This window comes from Myodes glareolus, chromosome 7 (assembly GCF_982192425.1).
Source record: "Myodes glareolus chromosome 7, mMyoGla1.1, whole genome shotgun sequence".
Lineage (NCBI taxonomy): Eukaryota > Metazoa > Chordata > Mammalia > Rodentia > Cricetidae > Myodes > Myodes glareolus.
The window spans coordinates 61,582,045-61,594,632 of NC_142032.1; the positions used below are offsets into that span (position 1 = coordinate 61,582,045).

Sequence of the window (12,588 nt, forward strand, 5' to 3'; positions counted from 1 at the left end):
CTGGTGATACCACAACTGCTCCCCAAATCTCTAAGCAAACTTCCTACTTAGAACTAAATTTCATACTAACATACACTCATAATCAGAAACACTGAGGCAGTCATAATTTAAATCATACACACTTAAAAGCCACTCTCTCTCTCTCTGTCTCTCTCTCTCTCTCACACACACACAGACAAACTGAGACAGTCACATATGGACACTCAGACACACAGTCATACACTCAGACACACACACTGTCATAGTCACAGATACATACATACCCCAAAACACATAGTGTTAGTTTCACACACAATGACACATAGTCATGGTCATATTCAGAAACAGTTTCAGACACATACATCAACACACAGTCACAATCACAGAGCCAGACACACATGCTCTGAGAAACAGTCATATTCTCAGGTATATTAACACACGTAATACTGGACACAAGCAGAGACCTAAACAGTCAGTGAATGACAGACACCTTGACACCTAGACACAGTCCTATAAAGACGCAGTTACAAACACAAACTAGGGCCAGCTTGGTGGCTCACAACTTTCATCTCTGTACTTAGGAAGCAGGGGTAGACAGACCTCTGAGTTTGAGGCCAGTCTGGTCTACAAAGCAAGTTCTAAGACAGCTAGGGCTACACTGAGAAACCCTGTCATGAAAATTCAAAACCCAAACACACACACACACACACACACACACACACACACACACTCAGGAATCAAGGCTGAAAAATAATCGATATATGCACACTCTCAAGATTCCAGCTGATGCAGCTAAAGGCACATGACTTTTCGTCTTTAAAATCTTAAAAGTTATTGTCCATGTATATATGATGGGTGCGTGTGGGCAGGTGTGTTACACATATGTGTGGAAAACAGAGGGCAATTTTGTGGGGTCTACTCTGCCGCACATTTACCTTCCGTGGCTTCTGGGGATCAAACTCTGGTCTCCAGACTTACAGGCAAGAGTCTTTATCTAGCAATCAATCCTGCTGGCCCTCTGCTCCTTGTAATCTCAGTCCCTGTGCTCATACTGGCTCCATGCTGCTCTTTCATGTCTCATCACCTATAGCCTCTGGTCATGGTGGTCTGGTCTGGTTGTCTCCTTGCGATGATACAGGTCCTGAAGCCTGCAGATCTGCCTCTGATCTCCCTCATGCCCTTCCACATCCTTCCTGCTCACCATCCCTCTCTGGTCCTTCCTGCCATTGTATCACACCAAAAACCTGTCTGGACAGGCGATTCCCTCCTCCCCCCAATGAGGGCTGCAATCTGCGACTGTTTCCTGGGGCTCACACACGTGCCTGGCAGTGGGCTTCTGCACCCACAGAGCCACCCTGAGCTCCTAAGTCCTATCAGGCACGAACGTTCACACTGCTGTCTGTGTCCCAGAAAGCTGACCTGCCTCAGCTCTACCCACTGCCAGGCCTCCTGCACCACATGTGTCGAAAACCCAGAGGCACCATCCACGACAGAAGCAAAGTGTCCAGTTCTTTCTCCACAAAGGATTTTTATTTGGGTTTGTCAGAACTACTGCGCTTACTAGGTCTGTGGTCCAGTCCCTGTTACCACAGGTCATAGGCCAAACCAAGAAGGGATACCAGGGCACTGGGGGTCGCTGCTCTGCCTCTGCTGCTGAGGCTCCTCTTCCAGAGGGTCTGCAGGACTGGGCTCTTTCTCTGGAAAAAGATCTGGGAAGGTGAAGGTCTGCCCATGGGCCTGGAGAGAAAAACAGGGGCTTAGTAGAGCGCGGGAGGCTGGCCTCCCTATCAAACTGAGGGTTTCAATGCCTAGAGGCTAGCAATCCTGGACCCTGGATGACAAAACAACAGGATGATGAGCAGGGCATCCTGTCTCTGGGCAGGGTTCCTGCTGGGAAAACAAACACCTTGCAGGCCAGCCCTTCAACCTTTATCTATCAGCGGCAGGCTATTACCGGGACAATGGCCCTTTTCATGGACATTATCTCTTTACAGGGGTCTGCACCAGACCAGGGCTCATTAAAAGTAGCCCAGCAAAGGCCCATTCACCAGGCGGCAGCCGGTGGAACTGGGGGCAGGAACTAGGAGCAGAAAAACAGGACACAAATGACGTCTGGTGCCATGCTAAAACTTTTTCCATCCAAAATATCTAAAAGCCTTCAGCCACATTAAAGGCCGCCCTCCTCCAGGCTCCGAACTTGGCAAATAAAATGCACACAACGTACAGAGAAACCTACATACGCAGCAGTCTATAAATCAAGCCTGGCTTTGCAAATTAACTGCTTTTACGTCTTTCACTAGAAGTTCAGAGTGTGTCAGCATGGCCACGTCCCAGCCTGGGGCCCCAAGCACGTGGGCCAGCACCAGTGAAGGCCCTGGGAGGGGGAATGAGCTAGTTCTGCAAGGCTCTAAGCAGATACAGGGCTGGGAGGCTCACTTGGAGCCTGCTAACATCTCCAAGATAAGAGGTTTAAGAGGGAAGAGGCACAAAAGAGCCAACCTGGAGGCAGAGAGACCCCTCTTACCACTCCCTCTTGTCTCGTATGTGGACAAATAGGAAATTCTGAATCTGGGGCCCCTTAATAAGCTCTGCCAGAGGTGTGCACTTGGCCCCCAAAGACTTGCTTTGGGATTGGGTAGATAGTTTAGTTAGTAGAGTTCCTGCCTAGCATGCATGAGGCCCTGGGTTTGATCCCTAGTACCACAAAAACTTGGGGTGGCTCATGCCTGGTACTGTAATGGGCACTGGGGAGATGGAGGCAAGAGGATCAGAAGTTCTAGGTCATCCTTGGCTACACAAGGAGTTTCAAGGCTAGCACGGGCTACATGAGACCCTGTTTCAATAATTTAAAAAAAAAGGAGGCAGTAGCTTACAAGCAGAGCTGATTGTACACCTAGAATTGACAGCTGGGTTTGGCGGCAGCTGGAGCCCAGATTGATAGCCTAAGGTCCAGAGACAAAGCTAAGACAGCCTATGCGGGTGGTATTGGGAAAGAGCAGAGACAACAAGCAAGGGACCTATTTCACCATCTACGGGTGCCCGTATGACTTCTGAGGAATATCTCTAAAGATAATTACTTCATACTTTTTAAAAAAATGTAGCCACCCACCCTCCAAGGAGGGAGAGCCGGTTTTGAGGGGCCCAAGGCATGAAAGGAAAAAAGGCCAAGGGGAAAAGTGGAGAAGCCAGTCCTCGCTCCAGTAATCCCAGGGCCCCGAGGGCCATTGTTGGGCTGGACCGTGCCTGCCCATAGCATTTATTCTGGAGCCTAGGGCTCAGGGCCTGTGTGCACCACTCAGTCAAACACCATTCTGTGTAAACACGGTCAATGCTCTTTTTGTTATGTGGGGACTGAGAGCTTGCTAAGGCTCCCTCCCCACCCGACCAAAAAGATGTTTATCAGGTTGTCAGAAGAGAAATGTGGACGCCTACCATGTGGGACCCGCCTTTCCCCTTCCACACTCACAATGAACTGTCTCTCTGGTTGCCCCTTCCTGAGCCTCACAATGCAGTTACCAGAAGCCCCCCACCCCCCCAAAGGACATGCTAGAAGACAAAGACGGTCTTTGCAGATACAGCCTGGAAGTCCCAAACACTAACCATTTCTAGACTGGAGCTGGGAAAGAGGGTGCGTTACAAATTTTAATTCTGGTCGAGAAGCCTTGCCCAGTGGGGAGATGGTGGGCCCCCATTTATCACGACATGTCTGAGGGCAGCTGCAGACACCAGATCTAAGAACGACCTAGTCCAGCTTTCACGAGCGTGGGGGGTTGGGGGGGGGGATGTCGGGGCTCAGATGTCTCAAAAGCCACTTGTAACTGTAGCTGTCTCTGAAGTGACTTGTGGCAAATGCCAGCATGTGGATGTGGCCCCACAGGCCATGACAGAGACAGATGGGTGGATTCAACACCCAGTGTGCACACACACACAGGCCTTCAGATGGGTCTTCTTTTCCCACCTGCATGGCTGATTTTGTGCACAACAAATATTAGGCCCTGTTTAGAACAACTGTAGCTCTTTTTTCAGCAAAGCTGCCTCCCTCACAGGGTCTTTGAACAAACAGCCATCCAGCCCAGGCGGGGTGAAAGGAGCCCATTCTTAATAGCATGACTGCCATCTAGTGGCCGGCTGTAGCGGCTGGGCTCCCTGGAGGGCTGTTTACACTGAAACTAGAGAAATTGGAGGAAGCCCCCCTGTGGGGTTCAAGCAGTGGGGAGCTAGTTAATGGACCCTGCCGAGTGAAGTCTTCCCGCCAAGATTCCCAGAGGTCAAAGGGGATTCTGCCTGGACACTCAGACTGAAGGGTGGTGGTTTAAAATCTGGTCTCAAAGACCTCAGGAGCAGGAGAGAGGAGAGCAAAAGCAGGCTTGAAAATGCTTGATACTTCCTGGAACTCCGCTTCTCAGTGAATAAAGGCCCCAGTTAGAAGTTCTCTCCCTGGACCCCAGGTTTTGGTGCCTGTACTTGTGGAATCACTGTCATGCTAGGACTAACAGTGGGATGTGCAGGGCCCTTGTGCCTCAGAGATCTGGACCTGTTCATTGCATTGGGCTCCTAGGGGAACATCAACTCTGCACCAGGCTCCAGGATCTGCCCAAGGCTGGGTCATCACGGAGCTGTGACTTTTCACATCCATCCTCGGATTTCTGTTTTCACCAAACTCAAAGCCAAGGCACTGGTCATTAACACAAAAGAAGGAATGTACTTCCTGAGCTCCAAGGAGGTGCGCTAGGACCTCGACTTCTCCCTCCCCAGGTCTCCAGGTCTAGGTCCCAGAAAGGTGGAGTGTACTGCACACACAGCCCCAGGACCCAGCTGTGACAAGGAGCAGGAACAGGGCTGCTCTTACTCACCAGCTGCACGTAGGCCACTTTGTAGTCTGGCTTCTTGATTCTTACGTTCTTGTGGTCCCTCCTCCTGTTGGAGCCTGTGAGGGGACAGCACACCCTGCCTTAGCTCCTGGCCCCCGATCAGCCCCACAGTCTAGGAACCATTTTCCAACAAGGCCTCATATCTCATCTAGAGGTGGGGGTTTCAAAGGGCAGACTGAGCACCAGGAGGGATCTCAGACAGATCTCCCAGGGCTGCCACCAAAACCAGTTTCTATGTTTAGGTAAAAATAGTCTTTGAAAATAGAAATGACAACAAAAGATTTTAAATGAATAAAAGGGACCTCTTTCCTCTCTGGTGAAATGTAGCTTCTCTAAGGAGGGTACTTCTCAGGGGGCAGTACTGCCAGCAGCCCTGGCCATTGGTTCTGCCACTGATGGGCCACATCAGGGTCTACTACAGGAGGGGACTGTGGAGACCTACTAGAGAGCAGCCCAGGCTAAGGAAGTGGTTCTGGTTCGAGGAGCAGAGGACATGTCAGGGTCACAGCTAAAAGTGCTGGGGACCATCAATGAACTACAAGGCAAGGGACTAGGGGCAGGCTTCCACTGACGAGCCCCATGTGACTCTGGCCAAGCCCCTCATGCCTGTTTTCCCTCACGGAGAGTCTGGAGACAACATGGAGTAGACACAGGGCTGTATCCTGGAGGCAAGCCACCAACACGGGTACCCACCATGCTGCACCCGCGTGCGCACAGCAGCCACAGGAACTTTGTAAATTTGCTCAAGGTAATTCCGGAGGTCCACCCTGGTCATCCTGGAGGAGACAGAAGGAAAACAAGTCTGAGCTAAGCCTAGATAAAAGATACAAAGGAAGATATCCTACCCAAGGATAAGGATGAGAGTTCAGGAGCGGTTGTGGCCAGACGGATCTGAGTCCCAGTACACAGGGCTAAGTTAGGGCAATGAGAGTTTGGTTTCATCAGCTTGGTTTACTTGGTCCTCTCTTCTTGGGTCCTTGATCATCACCAGGAGCAAGCTGGGCTCACTCTGATAAAATGTCTCGGGCCTGAGACTAAAGACTTGTTACTATGATCTAAGAGACATTTGCTGCTAGAAAGGGACCTCTAGGGCAGGGTAGATGAAGCCCACATACGCTTTCAGCACAACCCTGGCCACCATAAGCTCCTGTACATGTCTGTAAGGCTGAAGAGACCCTACCCCAGCTTATATAGGTATCTCCCCCTGCCCCCTGCCCCTTCTCCCCCAGCTGAGTGGGTCCCTGAGGCTTTTAGAACTCAGAGAAGCACAAGAAGTTGGGATTGCACTGCACCTTCCTAAAAAAGTGGCCCACTGAACGGAGCAGGAGGAGGTGAGGAACTCGGGCTAATAATCTAGAAGCTCTGCAAATCTCGGCATGCTCCAACCTAGCCTCCAGGGACTCCTTTCCTGGGAAAAGGATGGAGGCAAGAATTCAACAAATCTCAGGCTTTCTGTTAAGCTTTCCCCAGGTGGAGGGCGAGCCAGGAAACCAGCCAAGAGCATGCTTGCTCTCTGGCTGCCTGAAGCTCTGCAAACACCAGGCCCCTCCACCATCTGCTGAGCAAGCAAAGTGGCCCCAGGTCTTTCCACCACAGGAAAAGCCTGGCCCTGGGGAGCTGAGCTAGAAAACAGACAGGACCTACATCCTAGAGGCTGCTCCCAGCCCCCAAATTCCTTTGGGACTGACTTACTCCATGGGGATCCGGAACTGCACGGTATCTTCAGGCTGGGCTGTACCAGGCCGCACCAGCTGGATAAAGAAGTTGGTTCGGAATACACGGAGCTGGGGGCCACCCAGCTGGTAGAGGGGGTACCTGCTCAGGAGAGATTAGGGGGTTAGAGTTATACACGCACGCATGCAAGCGCACACACACAGAGTGCTACAGGCTCATGTATCCACTCACACCAGTAGGGTCAAGGCAGGCTGGGGGCTGTTGGTCACAGGGTCTGTCCCTACTGCATGGTCTGATCAGTACAGGGGTGGGCTGGGATGTGTGGGCAGGAGGGGGACAAGAAGCTTCTTAGTCCTTAGCCTCCGTTCTGGGGTGCCAGGGTTATGGACACTACAACTTGCCTAGGGAAAGGGCAAAGGGGCAGCTTAAGAAATAAAAACAAAAATCAGGAGCTGAGGCCTATGGTGTGGCATGGTGGCAGAATAGTGGTCGTGGTCCCAGCTTGTAAAAACGCAAGAGAGCAAAGGAGGGAGGACCTCATGAGCAGAGTGGTGGTGGTACTCCACTTGAAGGTACCATGTCTTCCGAAGGCCTACCAACTCCTGCTTCTGGGTACCCCATGGCTAGGGAAAAGGACCACTTTATTCTCCCCCTCACCACAGAAGAGCCCTTGCCTCTTGAGATCAATGGGCCGGGGGCTGGTGAAAACAGTGTTTCCAACACGGTGCTCCAAGCTGGCAGCACCTCACTGGACTCCTAAAACTACCCAAACAGGCAGAAGCCGTTAAGGATTTGGGGTAGCCACTGTTTTTCACCCTTATCAGGCAAAGCAGAATCTCTGCCTGGTGGTCTTGCACCCTCCCAGCCCATTGAACTGTCATGAAGTGGAGAAACTCAAGGCCTGTGGATTTACGAGAGGTGCACGGTTCATAATGCCCAGGTGGAGGGCGGGTACACAGGACCGCCTATAGTTCACACTGATAACCAGCGGTGTGGTATGTGGGTCAAACCTGGGAGCACCCAGACCTGTGGAAGACTGAGTTCCATGTTAATACAGTTTATGCTGGCTCTCCATGTTGAGAGAGCACGGGTGTGTGGTGTGTGTGTGTGTTCAGGGCTGAGAAGCAGATACCTGGGTTTCAGATGACTCTGAAGGTAGCCTGGTGGGAACCTCTGAGGCAGGACCCGTAGCTAAATGTTTGCTAAACTTGATAGCTCAAAAGCCAACCCAGTGATCAAATCCACACACTGTTGTCAGACTAGTGGCCTACAGATTGCTGCCAATGCTCTGGCAGAAGCCTCCCTGAGAGGACCTTGAGCTCTGTGCCTACAGGATCAGGAAGCAAAGGCGTCAGGGAGAAGCTCCTGAAAGAAAAGGGGGACATGGAGCCCTGAAGTACAGGTCAATTGTGGTACTCAAGATGGCCTCACGTAATCAGTAAGGCTCAACTGTGGCATAGCATGAGGACAAAATTGGGAAGACCTTCCTTAACTGTGTGTGTGGGGGGTACGGTGCACACTAAACTTACACGTCTCTGAATCTTCAGGGTTAGGACCTGAGAGCAGAGGCCCTGAGACCACATTGGGGCCATGTGGACTATCTGCATTTCTCTGTTCTCCCTAGATCTGCCATTATCCACCAACTCTCCCCACAAACTGCCTGCTGGGTGTGTCTCAAGGCTGGTGACTCCCTAGAAAAACTTGCAGCCTCCTCTTGGTCCCAGCCTTGCTGCTCTTCTGACATTAGCTTTTCAGGGTTCCCCTAACTTAACTTCCTTCCTGCTATTCTTCACAAGCAGCGAACCTCAAGTGAAACTCTTGGGTCTCCTCCTTACTGATAACTAGGCTGTGATTTGCTTTCCGTAGCTCAGGCCTTATCCCTGATCTCACTCTGTCTTCACCTCCCATCAACCATTCACACATGGGTCCCACTAGCTCCCTGCAAAGCCAGGGGGTGAGCATGTGAGCTGAACCAAACTGGCTCCCACGGCCACGGTTCAGAGGTCCCTTGACCCTCGTTAAGTCTGTCTGCGAAAAAAATCACACGGGGGCCCACCAGACAATTCCTGCAGTCCTCTCTCCAGCTGTGTGCAGGGTTCCCCAAATCCGTTCTCCATGAGAACCCCCAAACCCACATTAATGCTCAACCCAGGGCCACCCATCCAGTGGGTCACGTGTTCAGTGAACACGTGTTTCCTGCTTAGACTGTGGGAGGCCAGCCCTGCTGGCCACGTGGAGATCTGTGAATGCAGCAACTTTTGGGGGCTTGGACCAGGGGTGTTGCGAGCATCGGCAGATCTCAGCCCAGCTCTGGCTATTTGCCAAAGCAGACCCGAGCCGTTGGCTGTGATTGACAGCCAGTACACTACACCGCGGTGGCTCTGCCGCGTGGACCTTTGCGGGGAAACCAGCCGAGTACGGACGCCTCCTGCTTCCTGCTTCCGGTCCTCGGGACCGCCCGGGCCCCGCGCCCACCCGACCTGGCCTGTGCTGCCCGTTCAGCCCGGCGACGACGTTACTCACAATACATTCCGCGCCATGGCAGCCGCACCTCCCGGGCCGGAAGGAGCGACGTCCCGCACAGTGCCCGCGTTGGCACAGCGCCCCCTCGCTTCCGGAGGCCGCGCTACCCCTGCACCGCAGGACCCCGCACGTTCGGTGTCCCGCAAATCCCCACCCCCACCCGTGTCCCGCCAACTGCCTGGGCCCCGCCCCTGCACAGTTCACCCCGCCTCTCCGGATGCCTGGCACACAATACACAACCACGCCCCTCACCCTAACCCGCAAAAAGCCCGCGTGCACACTGCACCGGTTTTTTTCCACCCAGACCCATACGTAGCAGAGTCCCGCGCACAACTCGGTGTTCATCGTACCTCCCTGATCTTCAGCCTGTAGGCAACCTACACCCACGTGTTTTCCCATTCACAAGGGCACAGTGCTTTGCCACGAGCCACCCCGCACTTCTGCACTGCTGGTTGGTAGATTCTACAAAGGGCACCTTCTCACTGTCCTGCTTCCCCGTCCCAGCATTGCATGATCCTGCCAAGCACTGTCATACACCCTGCACCTCCAAATCTACCCTGTGAATCTCCTCCGCCCCCTTGCTGTAGGTAGTCCAGCACTACTTTTGTTCCTACTCCACTTTTTCTCGACTGGATCAATCCACCCCATAAGGCTCACCAAGGCCTGGTTGTCCAGCCCCCACCCTGTGTCCCACCGCCTAGCTGTATAAACATCCACACTGCCTTCCTCTATGCCCACCTCTTTGTCCCTTTCCCTCCTACAAGCACATCAAGAGGTTACCCCATCCCACCTCCCCCAGTCCACACAAGACCCTAACCCTCCTCAACAATTCAGTCACAGCCTAGGCAGCAGAGATTGGGAAGGGTGGGGTGGGCTGGACCTCCTGTCTGAGGTCTAAGGCCCCTCTCCCAACCCGGACTGGATTGTTTTCCCTTCCAGGCTAGACTCCCAGGACCCCCTCCTTTCTCCTTCCCTCCCTTTCTTGGCTGCCCAGCCACATTTGCAGCCCAGCAGCCCTGTATACTCCCTGTCCCAGGAGCCCCTGGCCACACCTCCTTCAAGAGGCCACTAGCTTTCTTAGGCCTTTCTGTCCACTGGCCCTCCGCCCTGCAGGCCAGGGACCCTCTAACCTGGCCCTTACTAAGGGACCCCTGTTCATAGCTCCTGCCCCTGGCTTGGTGGTATTGTAGCTTTTTCCTGCTTGTGAGCCCCACACCCCCTACACAGTTCTCTGCTGGTTTCCAGCTCCCCCAGTCCTCCTCGCTTTCTATATTTACCCCATGGCAACATAGTTGCTTTTTGAGGCTGGTTGTGGGGAGAGGCATGGGTGGAGATATCAGGCACTCTCTAAGTGGACCCCCTGGAGGATCTGGTTCCCTAGACCGGCAGTGTTCTGTCTTTCTAGCACTAGCTGGGTAGAACAGTGGTGACTCTAGGATAGTGGGTCTCAACCTTCCTAAGACTGTGACCCTTTAATAAAGTTTCTCATGTTGTAGTGACACCAACCATACAATTATTTTTGTTACTGCTTCATAACTGTACTTTTGCTACTCTTATGAATCATAAAATAAATATCTGTGTTTTCCATGATCTTAGGAGACCCTTGGGAAAAAGGTTACAACCCACAGGTTGAGAACCATTGTTCTAGGAGCATATGGACAACACCCCTCACGCCCCACCTATTTAGTGATGAAAATGACCATTGAGGTTACCCAGGATGAAGGAATTGAAGATGAGTAATGAGGTAATGAACAGAGGTCCCTTCCCATATGCCCATATCTAGGCCTCCTGTGTTACGATACACACTGAGTGTGGTTATGACCCACACAAGACTGCTGGCTGGATAGGTTATTGGCCATCAGCAGATGGTCTTCGCCTAGCCTGAGTTCCGAGGCCTCTTTCCCTACATCTCCAGGTCAGACTTTTCTCCCCCTTCCTCTTCCTTCTCTTGTTGTTCAGTCTGACTGGCCTACCACAGCCCTGTGCACAGCATGCACGCACGCGCGCGCGCGCTCCACATTTCTAAGAGGCCACTGGCTAGAAGAGGAGACATGAGAACCAGAAAAGTCCAACGTTGGTGTTTCCTTATTAAGCATTATTGGAAGCTATATTCTAAGCTTCCAGTTGATTGGTTCAAGCTTGTAGCCCAAAGCTGAGTTCAAAGCTGGCCATGCCTGCTGGGCAACAGACTTGATAGACCACGTGGGTCTCGGAAATTGAATTTCGGTTCATCAGGCTTGGAAACAACCACCTTTACCCAAACTGAATTATCTTGTTGGCTTGATCTCAAACGAGATGGCTCTGAGACATCCCTTGGGAAGAAAGCATTCAAGTATGAGGCAACCATATAAGTAATAAATGGTGTATAACTCAGGGAGAAAAGACTCCCTAAAGGGCAGGAGTAGAAGGGACTAGGAATGAAGAAGGTGCAGAGCAGGGAGATGCCACAGCGTCTGGGAGCCGAGTTCCTTAAGGCTTGGAAAAGAAAGAGAGAAGTAAGGGCCTTTGGAGAGTCATGAGCAACTAATCTTGGGACACGTTGTAAACTGCCTACCCCAAGCCTGTCCCACCAAGGTGCCACATTTCTCTTCTGGTCTGAATTTTCAGATAGAGTGTCAGGTGATTCTGGGACTGAAAGATGGAGAGTGTAGGGGAGGACTTCAGGGCATACACCAGATCCTCCTAACACCAACCTCGACTCCATTCTGGCTCAAGTGTAGTGGTTGTGGCCTCTGAGCAAGCCACATCTCCAACACTGGATAAACCAGACATGGTGGGGCACGCCTGTAATCCCACAATTTGGGAGGTGGAGACAAGAGGACCAGAAGTCTGAAGTCATTCTCAGCTACATAATGTGTTGGACACCAGCCTGAACTATAAGAAACCCTGTCACACACACACGCACGCATGCACGCACGCACGCACACACACACACACACACACACACACACCCCTTTTTCAATTTGTCATTAGTCTTTTAATTTGAAGGTGGCTTTCATAATGTATAATTGACAGGCCATATTTACAGTGGGCATTTGGATTTGTGTTAACACAGATTGCTGTCTGAGATGCCAACGAAGCATCCCTATGGTTTTGTGGTCCTTCCCACATCTCCTTGGACCCTTGCTCCCTGCCATTTTTGACGTGTCATGAAAATGAGCTTGTAGGGTGTGGTCTCTTCTGTCTGACAGCTTTCACGGTGCGTTTCTGCTAGGATTCATCTCCTGGGCCCCCAGGTTGCTATACAGTCAGTGTTTACCCTGGTGATCTGTCCTCCCCGGTCTCTCTGCCACTTTGTCTTTCTCTTCCTCCTCTGAATCTTCCTCATTGTGTGTGTGTGTGTGTGTGTGTGTGTGTGTGTGTGTGTGTGTGCGTGTGTATGTATGTATATGTATATACAGATAGATAGATAGATAGATAGATAGATAGATAGATAGATCGATAGATAGATAGATAGATACAGGATCTCATGCCATTTAGCTCACTATATAGCCAAGATGACATTTAATTCTTAACCCTCCTACCCTTACCTCTTGAGTAT

The 12,588-nt window shown here is 51.7% G+C and overlaps 1 protein-coding gene across 1 annotated transcript; it reads right to left on the reverse strand.

The window, feature by feature from the left end:
• Positions 1-1,482: 1,482 nt before the first annotated feature.
• Positions 1,483-9,191, reverse strand: Mrpl23 (mitochondrial ribosomal protein L23). The gene is made up of 5 exons (XM_048458334.3): positions 9,048-9,191; positions 6,543-6,665; positions 5,544-5,626; positions 4,833-4,906; positions 1,483-1,716 (listed from the first exon to the last, which is right to left on the reverse strand). The coding sequence occupies exons 1-5, from the start codon at positions 9,062-9,064 to the stop codon at positions 1,573-1,575; spliced, it is 441 nt and encodes a 146-aa protein (XP_048314291.1). The 5' UTR covers positions 9,065-9,191; the 3' UTR covers positions 1,483-1,572.
• Positions 9,192-12,588: the final 3,397 nt, after the last annotated feature.

What these genes read in the sequence shown, in the direction of transcription:
- Mrpl23 (XM_048458334.3), bottom strand. An exon ending in CAGTTCCGGATCCCCATGGA is followed by an intron (nt 5,627 to 6,542) that starts GTAAGTCAGTCC and finishes TGTCTCCTCCAG; the next exon opens with GATGACCAGGGTGGACCTCC. An exon ending in AAGTGGCCTACGTGCAGCTG is followed by an intron (nt 1,717 to 4,832) that starts GTGAGTAAGAGC and finishes TTTTCTCTCCAG; the next exon opens with GCCCATGGGCAGACCTTCAC.